The 26,002-nt window shown below is 47.2% G+C and overlaps 1 protein-coding gene across 1 annotated transcript in view; it reads left to right on the forward strand.

Moving 5' to 3' along the window:
• The window catches only part of LOC142588678 (arylsulfatase B-like), a 70,759-nt gene extending 46,238 nt beyond the window's left edge, over positions 1-24,521 (forward strand). Inside the window, exons 6-9 of the mRNA XM_075700500.1 lie at positions 4,020-4,146; positions 10,733-11,038; positions 17,150-17,288; positions 24,434-24,521. Coding sequence (XP_075556615.1) covers positions 4,020-4,146; positions 10,733-11,038; positions 17,150-17,288; positions 24,434-24,521 — 660 coding nt within the window. The remainder of the gene's footprint in view (positions 1-4,019; positions 4,147-10,732; positions 11,039-17,149; positions 17,289-24,433) is intronic.
• Positions 24,522-26,002: the final 1,481 nt, after the last annotated feature.

The following is a 26,002-nucleotide window of genomic DNA, read 5'->3' on the forward strand; positions in this document are numbered from 1 at the left end:
TGTGCAATTACTTCCGGTCCAGAAATACGTTAAGCCCAGCAAGTTTTCTTCCCACTCTTTGTAGCTGATGACCAAAGATGCACTTGATATCTTGAATTTAATCTTCGATTTGGCTCCCTGATGGATGAGCATTCCTATCCGCCCCCCCCCCCCCCCCCACCTTTTCGTTCTTCCGAATTAGTTCTGTTGCACCCTTCCCAAACACAATTCTCAATCACTGGTGGCTCTTCCGAGTCTCTAAGGTGCGTTTCTGTAACTGCATACACCTCTATTTGTTCTCTATCTGCTCCTCAATTTCTGCCTACTTTTGGTTTCTTCTGCCGCCCTGCACGTTTATGCAGCCTATTGCATGGCGAGCTCTCTTTCTTGCTTTCCTCCTTTTTCTGTTATTGACGGCGATGCTCTTTTGATGCTCCCCTAGGAGACCTTCTTCATTACTATCTACTCTGACCTCCTGAGCACCCGCGGGCCCCCTAAAAAAGCAACAGCGCGACCACCAAGTCGCCAGCCCACATCTCGTGCCAGCCTATAATTGAAGTTGCTCCCGTCTCCTTTAAAACTACCACAGCTTCTCACTTACCTGTTTATTTCGACAGCCTCGAAGCCTTTCTCTCGGCTCATTTTCCATATCTCTTCATTAGCTGCCACTACGGCTAAAATTGCGCTTATTACGGCGCTTCTAGCGGGAAATATTGGAACTAACGAAGGCATCTCTAAGTTTTTCTGCTATGCTGGTTTTATCAGCAGCGGCGCGCGGTCGATTTTTTTTCGCCTTCTGTGGCCATTTGTTGAACTTGAGAGTGTGCCACCCCAGGTACCGCCACCTAGAGGCTGCGGCTTCACAGACAGACTTCAAAGGGCAGCTGGACAAGTTAGTTGTCTTTTAGTTTCTTCGTAACAAATTTGAAGTTCTCCTGTAACAGTTCTCGTATGTTCGAATACCAATCCGAAGTTATCATATCTTCAGCTTGTATGTAAGTCGCACTTTATGCATTTTCTGATGCAATTTACTTTTAAACATTAATTCAGTTGAATGAGGCACTTGCTCTTGGCGGACTACCTAGAAGAATGATGATGCATGCTGCACTTCCGCACACGTGCGTGCGCCCTCGACGTACGTCGCTTATGGTGGCGGTGCTTGTGCAACTTCGTCTAACGTCCGCACCAGCTTCGCCGTACTATCGCGAGCAATGTGAGCGGGAACACGCGAACGCGTGGCAAATCTCCTCGAAACCGAGTTAGAGCGATGCGCGAATGGCGCTGTCGAAAACAGAGGGGGAAGGGGGACGCTCTCCCGCTAACTGTTAGCACTCCCACCGCGCCTGCGTTCGTCGAAAACGGCAGCTTACGGCATTTCACTGGCCGACGATAGCCGATAAGACGGTTCCGTGCACAGTAATTTACAGTTAATCATTTTTTTTTCATTCATGCTTTTTTTATTAGAGCGCAGCTCTTAGTCGCCCGTTCCTGCGTTGAGCGTAGGCGTGCCTCGGCCTCATGCCTTGTAACCGAGCGAACGAGTACAGCCAACGAAAGCGAACGCGGAGCGCAGCGTGAGATGAAAGGAGAGCGCGCGAGGAGAAAAGGGAAGGAGGCTACAGTGAAAGGACGAGGCGGAAAGTGGCCGGAACGGGAAACGGCTTGTGCGTGCGCTCAGTTGCCAGCGGCTGCGGTAGTTCGCAGCCGCGCGTGCAATCTCATGAGCGCTTCCGAGGGGGACGGGTGGGGGGGGCGCAAGTGGCGTGAGAGGGGAGGGCTACGCCTGTCCGCGGCGTCAGCTGCTGAGGTCAGTCCGCGCCCCCAGCGTGTGTGACAGGGTTTACTGCCCCTGCAAGGGGTGATGGCGAGTGGCTACGAGCAAGGCTCGATGTGACACTCCCTTGGGTGCTGTCGCCGCTGACATTGGTGGCACAATTTTTCAGCGACGAAAGGCTGTTCTGGTCCTTGGTGGAACGAAAGCTTGAGAAGAAAGGCGTAGTGCCGCTCAACATGGGCTGCACGGCGACGATGGCTGTGATATGGCGCCAGAGTAGCGCACGTCGTCTGTATGGAAACAAAGGGCGCTACCCACAGCGTTTTCTTCCTAATATAACCCCTGTACCTATGTAATCATATTACAAAATATTGGCACTCGAAATTAAAATACGTATAAAGCTGCGCTCAAATTTCACATTAGGAAGTGTCATAATCGTCGGTGAATTATTTTTAGTATACCCATATTGGCCCCTCAATTCTCGTTTCCAATGATAAACCGAGAATGGCTGCACGGCCACCTCATGGGGACGCCTCTATGCATACTTTTCACAACATATCATCAGCGTTAACTACCGCTTTTATTCATTTATTGTAAGGCGTGAATGCTTTTATGACAATATAGCTCGTCCTATATTTGATTTTGATCGGCAGGCCTAAGCCTCAGCGACGCTGTTGAGTGGTGTTTCGGGCAAAGAGAAAAGCTTCGGTGCCATAAAAGAGCAGGGCAGCAGATTATAGGATATGATGAGGAATAGGGAGTATGACGCGAGAGGCGCCCCATTTAAATAGGTTTGTTCACTCTACCGCAGGTAATGGCGTAAACCCAATTTCAGTAGATGAACAAATGAAACACAGTTCTTTATATTGTAGCATCCTACGGCTTCGCATCACCAAATCTGAGGAGCTCACACTCCCGAAACCTGCACTTACCATCGCCTTTGCGAAAATGTTATTGTCACGAAAGCATCTATCGAAACAATCTAGTATTCATTGCTTTATCACTGGACACGTCAGCTCACAAAGCTAACTACAATATTGTCTCACTACACGCTATTCATGTGCAGCAATAAACTCTATTGAAAGCGAAGATTTTCTTGGCGAATCTCGCCAAGTTTCGTGATCGTGGGAGCTGAGGCTTGGCTGTTCCCTTTCCGAATAGGCCAACCAATCACAGCCGAGACCACGCCTAGAGCGCGTCGCTGGGTTCCTAGCAGCACCACTAGGTGGCGCTTTCCTCCGCACATCCGGAGCAGCGGTGGCGCCGGCCGCTCGGGGGAAAGAAAAAAAATGAACCAGAAAACTCGTTTTCACGCACCCGTGGTTGCGCAGTAATAAGAAAGCAAACGCTTTTTGCGGACAGAATGCATTCCAATTGCGCTACATACGTATGCGCATGCCGCCTCTGAAACCATGAGGCGTTAAAGGCGTCCGTCGTACTTGCTAGTAGTTAGCAACTCTGCTTAACAAATGACTCGGCATAGTTCGTGTGTGGGTGTGAGTGTGTGAGTGTGTTTCGACTCTTTATGCACTCAAACAAAGCTTCGCTGTGTATAGATTGCAGCTCATTGGATATGCTGCATTTTTCCATCCAACATGCTTTTTCTTTATTATTTTGCTTTGCTTTCTTTCTCTCTTTATTATTTTTTTATTCTAGGGGTTGGGATTGAAGGCGAAAGTGATGCAGGGAAGCCGCAAGCATTTGTCTTTCAACACTCGGTTATTTGAAATGATAACCACACAACCAAAATAGCCATGTTGCAGTGCTCGGCGAGATTCCAAGGATTATATTACGTCAAATACTTAACAATACACGAATATGTGATTATACTGACTGCAATGTTCTCAAATCGACTATAAATCAGACAACGGAAGCTATTAGATTGACATTCAAAATCTTCAATATTCCAAATTTTTTTTTTATTGCAGCTTTACCTACCATGAAGTACGAATAGATATTACGAATATAACCACACAACCAAAATAACCATTGTTCTTTGTTCGGCGAGATTCCGGAGATTATATTACGTCAAATACTTAACCATAAGCAAGTATCAGATTTTACTGAATACAATATTCTCGAATAGAATATACATCAGATAGCGTATTTAACTTCGCCTTTGTTTAGCTTTATTCACCATGTGAGTGCTTCAAACCTAGGCTTCCTTTAGCACGAGGTAAGTTAAGCACCTAGAATAAAGAGGAACGCATTTTTTAGCTTTATTTGTGTTTCGAGTGTGCACAGGTTTTTACTTGTTTCGTTTCAGCCCCTGTTTTTGTTCCTGAGCTACCAAGCAGTTCATGCCGCCTGCTTAGATTGCAACGCAGAGGCACCCCCTGAGATCGTGGACCAATATTCCTACATCACAGCTTACAACAGAAGTGTCTTTGCAGGTGAGTTGACAGCTGCAAAACGGTATTGTCAGCCCCATTAGCGACACTTCATGGGCTGCATCGAACCTACGTCGCAAGGGTTCCTCAAGGACAGTGGCCAGACGCTTTAGCACGCTGTGCCACAAGTGCTCTGCGTGTGGGCCGCCTTTGTAATTGTGGTGTTCTTCCAGGCAGGCAGGAACCAGGCAGTTGCAGAGAAAGTACGCAAAAGGAATTTCTTTATTCCAGTGACAAGGTGACGGTGACTGGCGAGCGCCAGCGCAGCTGGGCCGCCGTCTGTGATAAGCTGGCAAGAAGTGCACGGGCTACGCTTGGCGCCGCGGTATATAAGCCCTTATCAAACGGGCGTGTCGCAGTAGCGCACGTGTCGGTTATCTGTGGGCGTGCAGCCACTACACTCACCCGTTCTTATTGTAGTTCGGGCGCATGCATTGAAACAAAAAGTTTTTCATGGCACATAGCTGTCCGGAGGGCGCCGCTTTCTTGCAGGATAACGCCACTCTGCCGTGGCTGGAAGAGGAGACAAAGCTTGCTCTACCGGCGTCATCTCGGATCGCGGCTGCTCGGGGTCGTCTCGCTGTTCACGGACGTAAGGAGAGTCCATATCCCTAGCTTGAATTTTGTGGTTTGGTGGCGCTTCCAGGCAAACACACCTCGACCGGTTTCCACACGAACTCTGTATGAAACAGGTCCACTCCGCCCTAAAACAATCCCAGGCAACCACCTTGCACCGCGTCTGAAATTTCGCACAAGAACACTTTCACCCACAGCGAATCCACGTGCGCGATGCTTGCGACGCACTGTCTGGACGAACCGCCACGTCGAAACCTGCTGCAGAGGCGGCTTGACTCCATCAGGACGGGTGCGGAGTCACCGCTGTAGCAGGAGTGGCCGGCGCCTCACCCGTGGTCGCATGTGGAGAGTGTTCCTGTAGAACAATAAAAACTCTCCCAACGTTGTGCTTAAGCTCGCGGCAGTACTTTACCGCAGGGCCGCTTTCAAGGTTTGGACAAATCGTTCAGCCTGTTCATTACTGCTGGGATGGTAGGCTGACGTCCTTATATGGCTCGTGCCAATGCTCCTAAAGTAGTTTGGAGACACAGACGAGATGAATTGCGGCCTATTGTTAGATACCACAATTTCAGGGTAAGCAAACCTGGACAAGATTTCGTAGATACGGTTTACTGTGTTTTCCGCGGATATGTCACGCATTTGCCACACCACCGGTCACTTGGAGTAAGCGTCGACCACAAATAGGGACATGGCACCCTTGAAAGATCCTGCAATATCTATGCGCAGGCGTTCCCGTGGTCTGGTTGGCCATGCCCACGGGTGCGAAGGAGCTGAGCAAGGCATCGCGTGTTGAGTTAAATAGGGGTTGCAAGAACACACTTGGGTCTCGATGTAGCGATCCATACCTGGCCACCGCACGTAACTGCGTGTTAGTTCTTTCATCCGGACAATTCCAGGATGTCCCTGGTGCAGTTCTTGAGCATCTGCGACTGACGTTTCGAAGGGATAACGACACGCATTGCAAGAAGACACCCTAGCTGTGCAGAAAGTTCACAGCGTCTGTGAAAAAACGGCTTGATTTCTTCACTCACGACGTTTTCAGGCCAACCGTTCGTTACGTGCTGCATGACTATCTTTAGAATCGGATCTCAGGCCGTTTCGCCTGCCACATCACAACAGTTGATTGGCAAGGACTGCATGCGTAAAAGATAGAACCAGTCATACGAGCATTCTTCACTTTCACTTGGCGGAGGCAATCGAGATAAGCAATCTGCTTCGTGCGCTTAATCTCCTTAACCTCGTTAATCTCCTAACGCATAGGAGCGTCTTTCGCGCCAACGCTTCAGCGAGCTGCGCCATAAACACGTTGGGCGCGTGGCGTCCTTCAGTGACCCTCTCGCCAACTTGGGTCCCTGAGTGTGTGCCACTAAGTGTGCGGCCAGCGAGGGAACGATTCTGAGCGTTCGCACGCGCCGGCGCACGATGCTTCTCGTCTCAAAAGGCTGCGAGCGCGGATTTTGCGAAAGTGCCACCAGCTGGCACAGCGAGTCCAAAAAGAAGTGCGAGAGAGGAGCCAGGCTGGCGTAGACGCGCTACTCCGCGTTCGCACGAACTGGTACGCTGTGCATTTCGGATACTACCCCAGGCTTCGCGGCGGCGGCGGCGGCGCTCGTTGACGCAGTGTGTTCTTAGGAAAGCGCGAAAAGGCAGTCCCGCTGCAGTACACACTTCATGCATAGGTTGTTTCGATAGTGGCAATACGTTGTGTCGCTATGTTGATTCAATTCTAAACGCATTACCGTAGGCAGTCATTTTTTATGCCCTATCAAGGCCAGAGGAGCATAAGGCGGTGGTTACATAGTATTTATTTAGGGGCTTGCTTAGGGGTGCAATATATTTCAATACGCAGAGCGTTGAAGAGTATGGTTGGAGTACCATACTAAAATATAGGAGTTTCTTTGGAGATGATTACCCGTGATTACGAGAAGGCGTTTGATTCAGTCGAAACCTCAGCAGTCATGGAGGCATTACGGAATCAGGCATTAGACGAGCCGTATGTAAATATACTGAAATATATCTATACCTGCTCCACAGCCACCGCAGTCATCCATAAAGAAAGCAACAAAATCCCAAGAAAGAACGGCGTCAGGCAGGGGGATACGATATCTCCAATGCTATTCACAGCGTGTTTACAGGAGGTATTCAGAGACCTGGATTGGGAAGGATTGGGGATAAGAGTTAATGGGGAATACCTTAGTAACGTGATTCGCTGATGATATGGCCTTGCTTAGTAACTCAGAGGACCAATTGCAATGCATGCTCGCTGAGCTGGAGAGGCAAAGCAGAAGGGTGGGTCTAAAAATTAATCTGCAGAAAACTAAAGTAATGTTTAACAGTCTCGGTAGAGAACAGCAGTTTACGATAGGTAGCGATAGGTACCTGGAAGTGGTAGGGGAATACATCTACTTAGGGCACGTAGTGACCGCTGATCCGGATCATGAGACTGGAATAATCAGACGAATAAGAATGGGCTGGAGTGCGTTTGGCAGGCATTCTCAGATCATGAACAGCAGGTTGCCATTATCCCTCAAGAGAAAAGTGTATAACAGCTGTGTCTTACGAGTACTCACGTACGGGGCAGAAACCTGGAGGCTTACGAAAAGGGTTCTACTTAAATTGAGGACGACACAACGAGCTATGGAAAGAAGAATGATGGGTGTAACATTAAGGGATAAGAAAAGAGCAGATTGGGTGAGGCAACGAACGCGAGTTAATGACAACTTAGTTGAAATCAAGAAAAAGAAATGGAGCATGGGCAGGACATGTAATGAGGAGGGAAGATAACCGATGGTCAATAAGGGTTACGGACTGGATTCCAAGGGAAGGGAAACGTAGCAAGGGGCGACAGAAAGTTAGTGAACGGATGAGATTAAGAAGTCTGCAGGGACAATATGGCCACAATTAGTACATGACCTGGATAGTTGGAGAAGTATAGGAGTGGCCTTTGCCTTGCAGGGGGCGTAACCTGGCTGATGATAATGATGATGATAATGATGTTACGGTCTTGGACTGTACTAGGCACTTGAGGCCTCGGACCTGGAGCCATGGGGATCTCGGGCCGTTTTTACAACAGATTGAATATGGCTAAGGTACCATAAAATTTTCGTGCCCGCACCCAAAAACTATCATCATCAATGGCTCACATCTCTGTAAGTACTCATACTCCCGTAAGCAAGCAAAAGCTGCATTGGTTCATAGCCCCGTACGGCAGAGGCTACAAGCACTCAGAAAAGCAAAGGAAGCAGTGCTTACACCCTTTCGAATCACGCATACAACATAGAGAACAGCATATCGAAAACTCACCTTCAGTGGTACCACCGTAAGCAAGAAAAATATTGAATGGCTCATAGTCCCGTAAGTTTCATGGCGACTCACCTTGTCCCGGTTAGTTGCGATGACCGCCGTGGTCATCGTCAGAGATTTCAATAAGGATTTGTCGAGACCGACAAGGGAGTGGTTCACACGTTTCATGTGGCATACATGTCGCTTGCGATGCCACACCGATCTGGCCGAACTGACCACCTAGCGGCGTACGTGCATCGATTTGACCTTATCAAGGAAGGTGTCTGCAGTTGCGAGTATGCCGATCAGTGCGTATCATAGCGACCACAAAGCAGTTGTTACCGTCGTTACTAAGTGACAATGAGTGATGCAATGAAGTATTTAGCGCAAGTTTTCTTACCATGACGTTTACAGCTCCGCTGTTCATCCACCTTCGAAAGATGGAATGGCCTTGAATTTTTTATCCAGACCATCCCAAACAGCTTTGCCTCGTGAGACAGTCTGAGTGAGCAGTGACATCGGTGGTTATTAGAGGCATGTGTTTCTATAGCTTGCCGCTGCATTTGTTTCTCGTGCATCCACGGATGAAGCTGTGTCGTGCCCCCCGCAGGCGGAGCAAGTGCCAGTTTGCTTTTGGGGCATTATCGTAATGTGTGAGAGCCAGGCTGCGTGCACGTGCGCGATCACGAATACTATTGGTCCAATTGAAAAAAGTCTGGTGATTGCAGAGGAAAGATGGGGGACTCTTTCCTCAAGACATGCCGCTTTGTGAGGGGGCGCCATCTGACGCATCATCTGAAACTAGATGGGTAAATTTGTTCTCTGGAGCAGGGTATAGTCTCTTCTGAGCATCTCCTGCGTGTTCTCCCATCCGGCCTTTGCCAGATGGGAGAACACGAGGTATGGGGTGCTGTCTCTTTAAGATACTTTCCATAAGCCTTATGTGTAATCTCGAGTCATTGGGAATACCAAGCTGGTGCAGTGCGCTGATGACCTTGGTCTCCTTTGCTGTGTAGCTGTTGTAGTCTCGGGCTCTACGGTAATTAATAAAATATTTCGCTATTACGTGTGTGAAAAGGCGCATTGGCCGAAGTGAATCAGCGGAGTGGAAAATTAGCTGATTGTTTCGGTGAGTTGCACACATATTGATGGCATAAATGTGAGGGACGGGATTGTTGGCAATAGAACTGCCTAGTATGAACTTCAAGTGAGGCGGATTTCCGTCTCATGTATACATTTGACAGCAATGTCCTTTATTGAAGAGCGCGAGGACTGTTACGCTCATACTGGCTCTGTGGTACGCTGCGTGACCCACAACGGAAGCCATGATTTTGGGCTCCTGTGTAGAGTTACCTCTGGTGTTTTGAGTTCTTAGTGCCACATATTGCGTGTTCATTTATGCCACATATAAAGTGTTCATTTTGCACCGTATCAGTACCGTGTGCAGACAAACGAGAGGAACAGAATGATGCTTCTTAAGACGATCGATTATTTCAGGTTGGTAGCTCTATTGACACGTGTACTTTTTTACCTTTATCGGGCGACCACCTTTCACCGCCTAACAAATCTTACCGCACAGCGCAAACGCGCCTGTGTATCGGAAGTTTCTGGAATGTTATCGACGGTTTCATCCGCTGTCTGTCACCGAACCTTGTGCAATCTGATTGCATGTATGCGCGACGCGAATAATGTAGACCTTTGTGGAAGACGCGCGGGTCCCAGCGAATGCTCTGGAACATTCGATGACTGATGTATAAAAGCTGACGCGCTTGACCCGCTGAGCAGATTTTCGACGATCGCCGAGCGTGTTCGCCGCTATCGTTCTTCTTTGAGTATAGCGTGTATTTTGAGGGCAGAAGTTCGCCCAATAAAACGCTAGTTTCCTTAATCACAGTTTTGCTGCCTTCTTCACCGTCACTACTACGTGACACTATATTTGAAGTCGTTTAGCACAGCGCCTGCTCTTTTGTCTATCGATTTTTACACGGAAAGTGAGCTAGTTGCCAAGAAGTCTGGTAATCAGCTCTGTGTTAAGAATATCAGGCCTCGCTTATAGCAACGACAAGATCGACAAAGTGGGGCGTATTGTTCATTTCTTTTCAAGTGCACAAGCAAGCATTCTGCAATAGTGTTGTGCCTTCCGGCTTTGTACCCTCATTCATTTCGCGCCAACGCGTGTATTAGCCGCGTCCGTGCTGTTGTCGACCTCTGTAGTTGTTTCAATCATTTCAGGGCGCGAGCCACTATGAAGAAAAGCGTGGGCTGCCGTAGCTACGCCATTTCCAGCCAGTGACGCCGCGGGCCTCCTGCATGAGTTATCCTAAGCCAGCCCTCCACGCCCCGATATTGAGAGCGGATCTGGCGAAAGCCTCCGAGATCACGACTTCAATTTGCTGCTGATGTGAGATGATGAAAGGGTCGCGAAAGTCTGTAACACCGCTCACTACCCGCGAAGGGATCCAATCTGTCACAAAGTGACTGCCCGTTAGGCCTGAAAAGGGCCACCGTGTCGCGCAGTGACGGAGTTTTTCGTAGAACAGAAGTCCGCGGGAGACCCAGCCAAACTGCTCCCGCGGCAAAATGCCTGCCTGTACGCGCCTCCTTAGTTTCATCCAACGTATTGCCATTTACTCATTGCAAGTTGCCAGCGCGCGCACGCGCGTTCGCACGTGCTGCCAGGATTCACTGCCAAAACATTGCGTAACATACCCACGTGGCTGTCATTCTGCAGGTGCACTCCACGTGATGGACCGATCTGTGGGTGAGGTGCTGGCGGCGCTGCAGTCCCGAGGTATGCTCGCCGACAGCGTCGTGGTGTTCGCCAGCGACAACGGGGGCGCACCGCTTAGCAGCCAGTTAGTTTCCAACACCGGCAACAACTTTCCCTTGCGCGGCGCCAAGGGGGACGTGTGGGAAGGAGGCGTCCGGACGCCGGCGGCCTTCTGGTACGGACGTCGCAGCGGGCGCCTGCCGCGGCCGCCATCTCAGCACGTGATACACATCGTCGACTGGGCGCCGACTCTCTACGCGGCCGCAGGTACTGTGCGCAAACTCAGCGAGTGAATTGACTAGTGGGCGAGTCGTTCCGTGTCACCTTGTCCCAACCTTGGCACGCGACCATCTGCGATAGACTTAAATGCTTCTTTATTCATTTCAAACTAACGCGAAAACAATTCCTCATAAATATTATCGGCAGGAAGAAAATTATATGAATGGCGCGCCTGCACCAACTGCACTCTTTCGCAAGGAAGAAATCTATCCTATATATGCTTAAAGCGCAAGGCTAAATGTAGACAGATAAGAAACTGCAAGGACACCGATGACTTTCTCAACTGATTTTATTCGCAGAAAGAAAGGTTTATAGGACTGTGCAATGCAAACAACGAAGTGAAAAATATAGAAGTACCTTTGTCACGTAACCATACCGCCTAGATATATTGCTACTACTACGTCTTATCGACAGAACGTGTGATGTTCAAATGAACTCTTTATTGGTGAAGGCACTTGATGACACACTTATGCCAACAGTTCCATGTCACGCCATCCCTGCAGCCTAAATTATCTATTTTGTAGTTCTCTCCCCGTTCTTGCCTACAATTACGCAGCCTTCACGCTTTGGCATGCAGCCACATTCTATGCAGTGTGCTGAAAAATGCTCTCCTACGCCGCCCCGCCTGACATTAATCTCACGTTCACTTAGGCGGCCATTCACGCAAAGTCCGTTCTGCCCAACATAGCGTTTGCCGTCCGGAAGTGCGACATTCTGCACGATGCCTTCTGCTCATCTGACGTGTGGCATTCGATGTTTAGTCCGGCAGCAATGTGATACTACGCCTTCCTGTGTTTTGTTTTACATAAGCCCAGCAGCTTTTAGGGGGGCCGAGAACAAGACTTGGATGCTCACCTGCTGGCCTATCCTCTTTTCAGGCCTTTAGACACAACGCCCATATCAAGCGGAACAGCCTGCTTCTGCCACTGTGTGCTCTGCTGTTTTGCTTGGGTTCCTCTGCTGCCGCGTCGTAGTTTTCTTTTCAGTGCTTTGAAGGCGCTCTCGGAAACAGATATGAGCATGTGCTACGAGTATCCGTAAGTGACAAGGTTGTCGACATGCCCTCGGAAACCCGTTGGAAGTGACAAGAACTTTTAAATAAGGAGAGCAAATCTTGCAGATAGCGCTTGAGTCATAAAACATATCAGATGGCATCATCAGAACTTCGAAGTACTATACTCAGTGCTTCGCAGGGAACAACGGACGGTGCCCTTATATGGAATCTGAAGTACTATACTGAGTGCTTTGCAGGGAGCAACAGACGGTGCCCTTATATGGAATCTGTTTACCAAATCGCTTATAGCCGCATGGTAAATATAGGCTCCGCAGTCATGGAGCCAATACGGAATCAGAGTGTAGACGAGCCGTATGTAAAAATACCGAAAGATATCTATAGCGGCTCCACAGCCACCGTAGTCCTCCATAAAGAAAGCAACAATATCCCCATAAAGAAAGGCGTCAGGCAGGGAGATACGATCTCTACAATGCTATTCACAGCGTGTTTACAGGGGCTATTCAGAGACCTCCATTGGGAAGAATTGGGGATAAGAGTTAATGGAGAATACCTTAGTAACTTGCGATTCGCTGATGATATTGCCTTGCTTAGTAACTTAGGGGACCAATTGCAATGCATGCTCACTGGCCTGGAGAGGCAAAGCAGAAAGGTAGGTCTAAAAATTAATCTGCAGAAAACTAAAGTAATATTTAACAGTCTCGGAAGAGAACAGCAGTTTACGATAGGTAGCGAGGCACTGGAAGTGGTAGGGGAATACACCTACTTAGGGCAGGTAGTGACCGCGGATCCGGATCATGAGACTGAAATAATCAGAAGAATAAGAATGGTCTGGGGTGCGTTTGGCAGGAATTCTGAGATCATGAACAGCAGGTTGCCATTATTCCTCAAGAGAAACGTGTATAACAGCTGTGTCTTACCAGTACTCACGTACGGGGCAGAAACCTGTAGGCTTATGAAAAGGGTTTTACTTAAATTGAGGACGGCGCAACGAGCTATGGAAAGAAGAATGATGGGTGTGACGTTAAGGGATAAGAAAAGAGCAGATTGGGTGAGGGAACAAACGCGAGTTAATGACATCTTAGATGAAATCAAGAAAAAGAAATGGGCATGGGCAGAACATGTAATGAGGAGGGAAGATAACCGATGGTCCATAAGGGTTACGGACTGGATTCCAAGGGAAGGGAAGCGTAGGAGGGGGCGGCAGAAAGTTAGGTGGGCGGATAAGATTAGGTAGTTTGCAGGGACAACATGGCCACAAGTAGTGCATGACCGGGGTAGTTGGAGAAGTATGGGAGAGGCCTTTGCCCTGCAGTGGGCGTAACCAGGATGATGATGATGATGATGATGATGATGATGATGCTGCTGCTGATGAAGATGATGATGATGATGATGATGATGATGATGATGAAATATAGGCCCACTATAAATCGTAGTGGTGGGGTTCGCTGCTTTAAGTGCGCGAGCATGACTGTTTCTCACCTCGTGTATAACTGATGTCCAAAAGAAATTGTAAAGTGTTCCACTTAATCGTAACGTCAGTGCTACCGTTGACATTGGTAGCACTTCGTCGGTACACGAATGGTGCTACGCAGCAGGTATTATGGTGCGAACGATGTAGTGGCACACGAGCTCGTCGATAGCTGAATGAACGCACTAAAGCTCCGTATAAAGATAAAGTTCTTCTTGTTCTTTTTTTTCTTTTTGTTGTTGTTGTTGTTGTTGTAGTAGTATTCAGGGTAACTTGTTTACGAAAGTCATTGAAGATGTCATTGAAGATGGCATGTGCATATTCATACCTACAAAACCGTTCAAAAAGCCGAAGTAGCCTTATTGGTTTTCTAGCGAATTTAAACTGGCAATAAAGCTGAAAGATAGCGCACACTGAAAAGCAGGGCAAACAGGCCTTAGGAGAATTCAAAACTTGAATTTAAGTGCTGTCGTGGGCTGTCCTTGAAAATTTTATTTTGACAATGATCACTGTAACCACATTGGCCGTGTTGAAGCCAGCATGGCACGTAATTCAATAAACTTCTAGAGCTACGTGCGCTCTCACTCTCCTAAAAAGAGCGCCGAAGATGTGTGTTTTGTAGATCAAAATGTCTATGTTGTCTCGAACACTGCTGATCCGTTTGCAGAACATTTCTGTTCTGTATTTTGTGTAAACGATTCTTCTACCTCAAACAATATTCCCTCTCAGTGTTATGGTGTGTAAGCTATCACTCAGTGAGGATTTTGTTCTGAAGTGTGCGAAGTGCCACAAACCTCCCCTTTCTTGTGGCGCTGATCGTATACGTCCCACGCTGCTTAAGACGTACGGAATCATACTTGTCCCGTTTTATCACTAGTATGCTCAACAGTCTGCTAAGGTCGAGTACGTTTCCCAGTGCTTCGAAGGTAGCGCGCGTAGTGTCCGCACACAAATCGGGTGCTAGACGTGCATCCACTAACTGCCAGTCTATGGGCCCTATAACGTAAAACTATTCCAATACGTTTTTATTCTGATCTCCTGACGTCAAATTTGCGTAACCGCCAACGCAAGCATCGGGCGGTGACCCGCAGCGTTGCCTCAATAGCCCAATCAAAAGCTCTCTTACTTTATAGGAGGTCACCTTTCTTTGCTTTCAAAACTAATAACACTGCCTGCACTGAGCGGCTTGTCTTATCTAATTGGCTGACAAGAGGCGGCGAGCACCCTCAAGTGGAGAGGGATTTGATGGGGCCGAGCCACTGCACTGAAAATCGATAACCGGATGAAGAGGGTGATGCCGGTGTCCGCGATTGTGCCGCTTCCCCTTACTTAGCTTGTGGTGGCTGATTGAAAATCGCAGTGGCCTGCAACGGAAGGTAAAGAATGCCGCCAAAACAAATCCTCACCAAACAAGAGTTGGCAAAGCAATGTCGTATATGTGCCGAAACGGCTCGCTAACGTTATACTTGCACGGAGAAATGTTAATTATACGCAAATAAATTCATGATCCGCGGCCACTCCAAGTAGCTAGTGCCAGAGTAATCAGTGGGCAGTCATCTTCTATTCCTTCCGGAACGGGGCATCCTGCGGCTATTCAGAAAAAAAATCAGTTTTGTTCGGCATATTAATGCATCTTTAATGCGTACACATCACATTGACGCGGCGAATTTTCGTGGTTTTGTGACGTCACTTGACAGGCAGGTGAAGTGGATGCAGCCCGAAATCTTTTGACCAATAGCCGAGGGCTAATGGCAAAAAGGCGTCGAATGAAAAATAACAATTGTTTTCGTTTGGTCCAATCACGCGTAATCAGTGTGTGCACGTCATATCAGATGGGGAGCTATAGTGGTTTTTGTGACGTCGTGTGAAAGACAGGCAAAGTGGGGGTGGTCCAAAAAAAATTTTTTTTTACCAACCGCGGAAGGCTGATTGCAAAACTGCAATAGAAAGGTTTGGAATAGCTTTACGTTATAAGCACCCTATATCTACCTCCTCTCTGCGGTGCGTTAAAGGTGTTTGAATTTATATTGCATTCCCGGTGTTTTGTTGGTGCTAAGAACATTTTAATAGATGAACAGCATGGCTTTGTAGCGGGCAGCTCCACGACAACGAACTTGGTCGCATTTATGACTCATGCTTCCAGTGCGGTGCATACAAGGGGGCCAATTAGACGCTCTAGACGCTCAAGCATTTCATGCAGCTTGCCATGAGCTCCTTATTACAAAGCTCACGCAGATTTTCATAACTTCTTTCTTCACTACCCTGGCAACAAATTGCCTACGCAAAAGGTCGACACTTTGTTCACAATATTAGGCATATTTCTATTAGCTATGAGGTCGCTAGCGCAGTTTCTCAGGGATCTATTTTACAGCGATGCTGTTAAGGGCTACTTCCACACTATCGTGTCCGCGTGTAGACAAAAATCCGGAAGATAGTGCAATACCGGGCTGACTTGCGGCGGAGGTGCAGTTCGCCATCAATAGGCCCACATACACATTCGCTGGTCATCCTTCTTCACAGAGTGGAAGGACAATGAGTTTTGGCCCTGCTGTCTTCCTGGTGCTCATAAATGACATTTCATCACCAATTCGGCGCTCTTCATTCTTTACATATGCTGACAACCTGGAGCTATTTAAGACTGTCATCGGTGTTCGCGACGGCATTCACCTCCAAGAAGACATCTTTTTTTCCACTTTCAGACTGGAGTAGACATAATGAGCTACTCTTAAATGCTTCCAATACTACGGTAATAGGGTATATCTGGAAAAACACACGTTGTACAATTTCCATACACCCTTCGGGGTGCTCCATTGCCCAGGGTCGACGGAATGTAATACCTTGGTGCGTTCTTCGACAAAAACTAAGGTTCTCTTCACAGGATAAATATGCGAAACGAATATCTAGCATGCGAAGCGAAGCGTCCGATGTGGTCTCGAACTATTTCCGAGCTGACGTCACAGCGGTGATGCCGCACTTTCAGGCGTCAGGCAGACTACAACAAAAGGGCGGCAGCTGTTGGTGGGTGGGGCTTAGTGATAGCTATTTCAAATTGAAATTTACATTTCAAATGTGTGCTAAGAGGGTGCGCGTTTGTGTTTGTGCGTGCGCGCGTGCGTGCGCGTGAATTTATTTTATGCCATTTCTGAATGTCTCGTACATATGCCTTGCGGCAAATCTCCGAACGTAAAAGAACTACAATGCAATGTTAGACTAAGTAAAAAGCTAAGTTTTCATACCTAAAGTGAAAAAAATACCACCACTACCACTCGCCGGAAGCGCCGCATGACTAAGCAGACGCGGCTCTTGGGCATGACCTCCTAGATTAGCTGGCGCCTGCGGCTTCCCGCAGAGCGATCACAAACCACCGAGCCGCTACGCTGGGTCTCACGGCTTATGTTAACCACCAGAAGCAAGTGTCGTCTGCTAGACTGCTATTTAAGGCCTCCAGTAAAAGAAAATTGACGATTACCAGCCCTGCACCTTTGGCAAGGTTGCGTCAGTATAGTGCAATACGGTCATAATTTAATACCAATTTAGCCAAAGTAAAGTTTAATTGCAGTTGGGCTTATAGTTTTATATACCTATTCACTTCCGCATTTACTGTTGTTTCTGCAAGGTGGAGACGTCTCAGACCTCGGCGACGTGGACGGAAAGAACCAGTGGGAAGCGCTGACTGAGCGCAAATGCATCGACCGCGGGGACGTAATCCTGGAGATTGAAGGCCGGAACGAGGCGGCGGCCATCATCTCCGGCAGGCAAGGGATAAATTATCTGATAGAAAACTTTCGCACGGTGGTCAATTGACGCTTGTCTAGAATGTGTTTTCGTGACTTCACTGATGATACGTGGGGCTAAACCGTCTGGATGCGATTGTGCACGGCTACACTTATGAGATGCCTCTTCACCTCTCGCCCTGCTGGTCGCCACATTATCTGGCTGCTGCCTTCCCGCGAGGAGCACGTTCTAGACAAGTGTCTTGAACTCTGCACGAACCCATCCCACTGAAAGACACGAGAAACGCAGAAATTATGTTATCAGGAAATCGCCGACCCGATATGACCTCTTATTTTTCAAATCAGAGCAAAGGAGCATAGCTGTGGCATCTGATTGCAGCATTTCTAACTATGAAGGCGGTTATCGTCTAGCAGATGAGTCCATTGGTTTCTTCGTGTCATCGCATCGTTCATGTTTTCCACCGGGAACGGCGCAATATGGCGTGAAAGGAGTCCGCTCCTTCACAATGTGAGAATGTATTTTAACGCGAGCTATTTGCCACGTAACGCCTGTTATGAAATGTTTTAGTTCTTTTTAGTGTGCACTTTACTTCCGCTGTTTGTACTGCGTTTAGCGGTCATTAGAAGCAGACTGACGCATATCCTTAAGCAAGCTGCTTTAATGCGATAATCGTTATTTGGAAACTTTACCCACTTTGCGGTATGTATCTAAGCTATTTCACATAGTAACTCAAGCTGTCTGCTAGTAGCTTGAGCTAAAGTGCTCTGGCAGCTGTCTGGCCTTTAAAACACCTGCCGGCATTGCACAACTGGTGTTGCGGACGCGGAACGAAAGCCTTGATTGAGAGCGCGCCAGCCAGTGTTGCCGGCTTTTTTTTTCTAGCGTGGGGAGGCCAAGAAGCCGTTAAGAATTAGATAAATTTAGCCTCAATGTCACCAACATTGTGGCTAGAAGGGCTGAGTAAATTTTGTAAACTGACCCTTGCAACGTTTAACACCCGAACCCTCTCGAATGAAGCTAGCTTAGCATGACTCTTTATGGAACTATCAGACGTCGTTTGGGACATCATCGGCATTAGTGAGATTAGAAGAACTCGGGAGGCCTATATATTGCTGAATAACGGACTTGTTCTCTGCTATAGAGGTCTCCTAGATAAGAAGCAATACGAGGTAGGATTCCTAATCCATAAGGACATATCGGACAGCATTGACGAATTCTACAGCAATGATTAGAGGGTAGCTGTAGTCGCAGACAAATTTAATGAGATGTATAGATTAACGACTGTACAAGCCTACACTCCAACATCCAGTCACGGTGATGAGGAAGTAGATCAGTTTTATGAAGATTTTGAATTAGCGATGACAAAAGTGCAAACTCAGTATACTGTAGTAATTGGCGACTTCAATGCAAAAGTGGTGGGAAAGCAGGCTGGTGAACAAGCAATTTGCTACTACGCCGTCGATTCTAGGAACGCTAGAGGAGAGATGCTGGCATAATTCGCAGAAAGCAATAAGCTTCGAATAACGAGCACCTTTTTCAGGAAGCGTAGCAACAGAAAGTGGACCTTTAAGAGCCCTAATGTGGAAACAAGAAATGAAATTTATTTGATATTTTCTGCTGATACCACCATAGTTCAGAATGTAGAAGTTATAGGTAGGGTAAAGTGCAGTGATCATAGGTTAGTGAGGGCTAAGATTTACCTCAATGTGAAAAGAGAAAGAGCAAAATTGGTCAAGAAGAAACAGGTCAACCTAGAGGCAGTAAGGGTAAAAGCAGACAAATTCAGGCTGGTACTTGCAGACAAATATGCAGCTTTAGAGCAGAGAGATGATGGTGACATCGAGCTAATGAATGAAACCGTAACTAGGCTGCCTTCAGAAGCAGCAATTGATTTGGAAAGCAAGGCACCAAGGCAACCAGTAGGCAAGCTATCCCAAATAACAAAGGACCTAATAAAGAAACGACAAAGGATGAAAGTGTCTAACTCAAGAGATAAGGTAGAATTCGCGGCACTATCAAAACTGATCAACAAGGCGAAAATAAGTGATATTCGAAACTATGTCAGAAAAGCTGAAGAAGCCGTTAAAAATGGACGCAGCCTGAAATCAGGGAGAAGGAAACTTAGCATAAGACAAAACAAGTTTTATGCACTGAAAGTTAAGCAGGATATCATCAGAAATGCCGAAGATATACTAAAAGAAGCGGAAGAATTCTATACTGACCTGTACAAGACCCAGAGGAGTCGGGATACCTTCATTAGAAACAGTAATGAATAGGATACAGAAACTCCTCCTATATCTAGCCATGAGGTCAGAAGGGCCTTCCAAGACAGGAAACGAGGAAGAGCGGCAGGAGAAGATGTAATAACAGTCGATTTAATCAAAGATGGAGGATACATAATTCTTGGAAAACTTGCGGCTCTTTATGCCAGGTGTCTATCGACTGCAAGGGTCCCGGAAAACTTGAAGAATGCAAGGATTATTCTAATCCACAAAAAGGAAGACGTTAAACAATTGAAAAATTATACAGCCATTAGCTTACTCCAAGTATTATATAAAATATTTACCAAAATAATCTCCAATATAATGAGGGCAACACTGCACTTTAGTCAACCAAGGGAGCAGGCTGGCTTCAGGAAGGGATACACTATAATGGATCACATCGATGTCATTAATCAGGTTATTGAGAAATCCACGGAGTACAATAAACCTCTCCGTATGGCTTTCATGGATTACGAAAAGGCATTCGATTCAGTAGAGATACCAGCAGTCATAGAAGCATTACCTAATCAAGGAGTACAGAACGCTTACGTAAATACCTTGGAAAATATCTATATAGGTTCTACAGCTACCTTAATTCTACACGAGAAAAGCAGGAAGATGCCTATAAAGAAACGGGTCAGACAGGGAGACACAATCTTTCCAACGCTATTCACTGTGTCCTAGGAAGAAGTATTCAAGCTATTAAAGTGGGAAGGCTTAGGAGTAAAGATGGACGGCGAATATCTCAGCGACCTTCAATTTGCCGATGACATTGTTCTATTCAGCAACAATGCAGACGAGTTACAACAAATGATTGAGGACCTAAACAGAGAGTGCGTAAGAGTGGGGTTGAAAATTAGTATGCAGAAGACAAAGATAATGATGAATAGCAGGGCAAGGGAACAAGAGTTCAGGATAGCCAGTCAACCTCTAGAGTCTGTGAAGCAGTACGTTTACCTAGGTCAACTAATCACAGGGAACCCTGATCATGAAGAGGATATTCATAGAAGAATAAAAATGGCTTGGATCGCATACGGCAGACATTGTCAGCTCCTCACTGGAAGCTTACCATTATCACTGAAAAGGAAGGCGTACAATCACTGCATTTTACCAGTGCTGACATATGGGGCAGAGACTTGGAGACTGACAGTGAAGCTTGAGAACAAGTTAAGGATCGCACAAAGAGCGATGGGACGAAGATTGCTAGGCATAACGTTAAGAGGCAGAAAGAGAGCGGTTTGTATCAGAGAACAAACGGGTATAGACGATATTCTGCTTGACACCAAGAGAAAAAAATGGAACTTGGTGGTCATCCAACTTGATCGGGGAGCCTTCGGTTCCCCCCCAACCGAGTTCCTCAGGACACTAATAAAGTTCTTGTCACTGTCACTGTGGTGGTCATGTAAGGCGCCGGTTAGATAACCGTTGGACCATTAGGGTTACAGAATGGAATCTACGAGAAGGGAAACGCAGTCAGGACAGCAGAAGATAAGGTGGAGCTACGAAATTAGGAAATTCGCGGGCGCTAGTTGGAATAGGTTTGCGCATGACAGGGGTAATTGGAGATCGCAGGAAAGAGTCGTTCGTCCTGCAGTGGACATAAAACATGTTGATGATGATGATGATGAATAATTTGTAACAACCGCTTAGCGATGAGAAGTAGTAAGGCTGTTAGTTTCAATTCGATGGACTGTGGCATTCGGCCTCGTGAGGTGCCTGTGTGGTATAGGGTATATTCTCCTGTCCTCTTTATTTAGGTTAGTAAGTTTGTTGTAAGAAGTTACTACCTCTCCTATCGGAGGGTCCGGTTCCAGGGAAAGCGCGACCTTGTTTGTTAACCTTCGGGCCACATTATGCGCTTGCTCGTTGCCGGGACTTCCCGAGTGAGCGGGGAACCAGACAAAATCGATTTTGGTTCGGTCATCATGATTGAAGTTTCCCAGCATCTTGGCTGTAGTTAGACCCACACTGCCATTCGCAAAGTTGAAAATAGCGCTCTCATAGTCGCTACGAACAGTGTGGGTAGTTCGGTTCCGAGCCCAGATGCCCGTCTTGCTTTTCCTTTGTGCCATGTCTTTTAGTGTCTATTGTATCTCAACACAACCCCCGGCGGCAGACGCACCGTCCCGCTGCCGTTAGATATATGTGGCAAGCGGAGAGCTGCAGGGCTTGAGCCTCGCGATGTGGAGGCTATCACTGGTGGTCGGAACCGACGACGTTGCGAGGCTGGCTGGAACGATTCCGTGTCTTATACATATTAGTGACTTGGCGAACCTCGCGATATGGCCATTGTAACAAAACAGGAGTTCTCGCAAGTGCCTACTCGACGGGAAGGCGACCGAAGCGGCACAGGGCGCCCGGTGAAAATTGCACTTCACGGGGACAGAGGTCGCAGCGACGGTTGTGGATCTCTTATGACACTGATAGGCGAGCGAGCCCACATTGTTAGCGTGGTTAGCGCGAGCGAATGCATCAAGTGCATATTCACTTGTCGAGGTCATAACCGACAGTATAGTACAGCAAGGTGTCTACTGTTAGTGTGGGTTCACGGCCACACAAGAGGCAGAATGGGGAATAGCCGGCCATGTCAAGGCGAGAATTATAGGCGAAGGTAATGTAAGGTTGAGCGAGGCCCCAGTTGTGCATATCCAGCTTTTCTCGGCACGTACTAACTAGCGCCCCAAGCGGCCCCGGCACGAAGCTAGCGCGTTTTCAATGGAACGAGCGGGTTTTTTGCGAATAACAGAAGCTGCAGGTCGAATATTGAAAAGGCAGGTGACAGCCATGTTCTGGAAGACAATCCACACGAGCCAAATCCAGTGATCACGCTGTGGTAAGCAACAATTCTGTTCCCAGAGCGGCTAAAGATTCAGCAATGGAAGCCTATGGAAACGACGAAAATTTGGGCTCAATTTTCGAGACAAAGACGGCACCTGTGATAAAACTACGGCGTCTGTCGTAAAAGTCGCTGTAGCGTATGTAGTCCGGAGACTTATCTGTCGATTGATTTCTATCTCTACTCTCTACACGTGCAGTAACACTGTTCACAAAAGCGATTTTTGAGACACAGTCGTGCAAGTTCACGTGGTATATATAAAACCCGAGCGTATCACTTGCTAAAACGTTGGAAGCCGTGGCCGAGTCGTGTAGTCGCTCGCACCTATTGTTCCGTGTCATGCTGGCAGCGGTTCGATGCCGTGTTACGTGACAGTGACAATGACAAGAACTTTATTAGAGTGTCCTGAGGAAATCGATTGGGGGGAACCGAAGGCTCCCCGATCAAATTGGTGGCTCCGCCCACGACGGGACAGGGAGGTGGTGACTCTCCGCGACGTCGCGTGCCCTCTGGACGGCCTGCAGTTGGTTCGTGAAATCCGAGCTCCCGAGCTCTTCAGCAAGGCGTCCCACTTGCACTTGTTATGAAAGTCGGAGCCTGCGTTGTACGGGCACAGCCAGAGCATGTGGTCGAAGGAGCAACACGCGCGACGGCATTTGGAGCACGATTGCGGGAAGTTGGGGTCTATCCAATTAAGCGCTCTCGGGGTGAGGTAAAATCTCGTCTGTAAAAGCCTGAAAGTAACAGCTTGAGCCCTGTTCAGTTTCGGGCTGGGGGGAGGGAATTTCCTCCTGCTGTGTCTGTAATGTGACGTAATTTCGTGAAAGGTCGTAAGATTATCTTTGAAGGGGCAATCCTGCGGGAGAGCCGGACCGTTAGCTCAGGCGCGGTTCGTGAATTCACGCGCCAGGCAGGTGGCCCGCCCGTTAGGGTTGCAACCCGCTTGGTTATATCGTTCACGTGCGCCGGGAACCACGCTATGGTATGACCTCCAGTGTCTTCGCGCGTAGTAATACGAAAGGATCTGTTGACGATGTCGGCTGCGTGTTTACAAACTAGAGCGGACGAGAAAGTCCTCACCGCCGTACGCGAGTCGGAGAAAATGGTCGCCGGGCCTTTCGCGGCTTGCAGAGCCAAGGCTATCGCGGTTTCCTCCGCCTCATTCGCGTGTTTAGCGTAAATTGATGCGGCGCTGATAAGTGTTCCGCGCGCGTCAACGACCGTGATTGCAAACCTGTCTTCGCTGCCATATTTGGCGGCGTTGACGAAGAATGCATCTGCCCCGTAAGGATCGATTCGTCGAAGGGTGGTTCTAGCCCGCGCTCTTCTGCGACCTTCGTTCTATATTGGGTGGATGTTCCTCGGCACGGGCTCAACCTTTATGCCTTCACGGGCTAATTTAGGCAGGGGGTGTCTGTCGAGCGGGGCCTGTATAGGGAGTTGACCAGCTTCATCAAGAATTTTGATTCCCGGCTTAGTTGACGAAAGCCTGGAGATCTGTGCAATAAACTGTGCTTCAATTAATTCGTCTGTGGTATTGTGAATTCCTATTTCAAGTAGCTTTACTGTACTAGCGGATTGTGGAATACCGAGAATTCTTTTTATGCCGCACCTGATGAGCGTGTCAAGTTTGTTCTTTTCAATTTTGCTCCATTTGAGGTACGGTGCCGTGTAAGTAATGTGACTGATGAAGAAAGCTTGGAAGACCCTGAGTAGGTTGTCCTCCTTGAGTCCCCCCCCCCTTTTGCTTGCGATTCTAGTTATGAGTCTTAATATGTTTTTCGTGTTTCGTAATACCTCTTTTTTTTAACGCCACGCACGACTCAGTTCGACAGGCTCCCACTAGATGGCAAAAACAGAAAATTCAAGATTTGGTTTCAGTTTCGGTTTTTTCAGGAGTGCTCTTCAAATATTATATTGTCTATTTTTTCTTCCTAAAACGTACTAATGGGTTGCTTATTTGTTGAGTCATCGCTTTTATTATCAGATTTTATTGCTTGGACAACATAATAACAAGCATGCGCGTGTCTTTGTGTTAGGTTAAAAAATATACTGTTGTGCCTTGTAGCATGGGCATACTCAGGGATGCTGGACATTGCACCTTCACCATCCTGTGGAACTTCACAGAAATGCACATGCATAACCTGAATGGGTAATAGTTTAAACAAGTTTATTTCTATATAATAGCCGAGTATCAACAAGCTTCAACTGTCTGCGCCAATAGGTTGCCCTTTGTAACAACATATACATTGGTGGTGCGTTAAAGCAGTGTTTTGGCCGGGGATGGGCTGTGATGTCACACGACAGGAACAAATGGTTTTGCACCCTCTTAGCGGAGGCCACATTGACATGAACAAGCGCGAGATTTAAACCGTAAAGCGATTTATTACAGCTGGAGTTTTGAACGGTAATTGCAGATCGAGTGTCATTCAGTCTGTTTGCACGCGCAAGGAGAGGGAGTATATAGGGGTGTGCACACCTTTAGCATGCGTGCGTGTGCACTTGTATTTGCGTGAGCAGGCTAGTTCGCGTCTCAGTATTTGAATATGCGTGCGCACGAGTGCATGTATGCGTGCGCGATCATACGCGAGTTAGTGTGTGCATGCAGTTCTGTGTGCGTGCGTACAGTTTTGTGCATGTGTGCATGCGTGGACGCATGTAAATGTGTATGCGGGCAAGCATTTACCGTATCCCTCTGCGTGTTTGCGTGTGTGTTTGCGTGCACACACGCACGCACACAGATCTGTGTGCACGCACACAGAGAGTTTATTTAAGCTCATATTTACATCTACTAGACAAGAACGAATGACATTGCATTCATAGCATTATCTCTTTCTAAAAGCGAAATAAATGCAAAAGAAAGAAAACACAGTTTCCTTCTATTCTGTGAAGAAGTACGACCCGCGAAGCTGTGTATCTGGGCCCCTTAATGGCGAATGGCACCTCCGCCGTGGGTCGGCCCGGCATTGCACTATCTTCGCAATTTTGTTTACACGCGGACACGATAGTGGGGAAGGTAGCCCTTAAGAGGAAGCTCTAGCTCAGGTGCTCCTATCTAAATACATGTAAAAGAATAAGTGTCTTAAAGTCTACTTATTGTTGGTTATGAATTTTCGATTCAGTTTGTCAATCGTTTATTAAAACTCGGCAAAAATAACAAGAAAATCAGAAAACGAAACTATCAAGTTTGCAACTCTCTAACTCAGCAAGAAAAAGGGATATCACGATTCAGTTAATTGAATCTGATAGTACATCTAAAACGGACAAAATTGATATGTTGCACATGAATCTCAGAAAATTCACTAATATATAAATACAGCTTTTGCAGAAGCCTTGTAGGCAACGTAACAAATTCACATAAGATATAAATCAAGGTATCGAATTTGTCCGCTTTGAATGATCTAATGTATGCCGTTGAGAGAACGGCGATATCTCTTCTTGACGTAGAGCTATTAATTCATAAACTTCGTGCGTGTATATTTTCGAACTTTCGAATTTTCTAAATTTTTTTACCAATATTCAGCCCCTAAGTAGAAATTTCGCTTGCAACAGTCACTATAATTTACCTTTCTCTCCTAAATGCAACAAATTTCATTAAAATCGGTCCAGGGATTATCTCAGAAAATCGTTTCTGCGT

Source organism: Dermacentor variabilis, chromosome 7 (genome assembly GCF_050947875.1).
Source record: "Dermacentor variabilis isolate Ectoservices chromosome 7, ASM5094787v1, whole genome shotgun sequence".
NCBI classification, from domain to species: Eukaryota; Metazoa; Arthropoda; class Arachnida; order Ixodida; family Ixodidae; genus Dermacentor; species Dermacentor variabilis.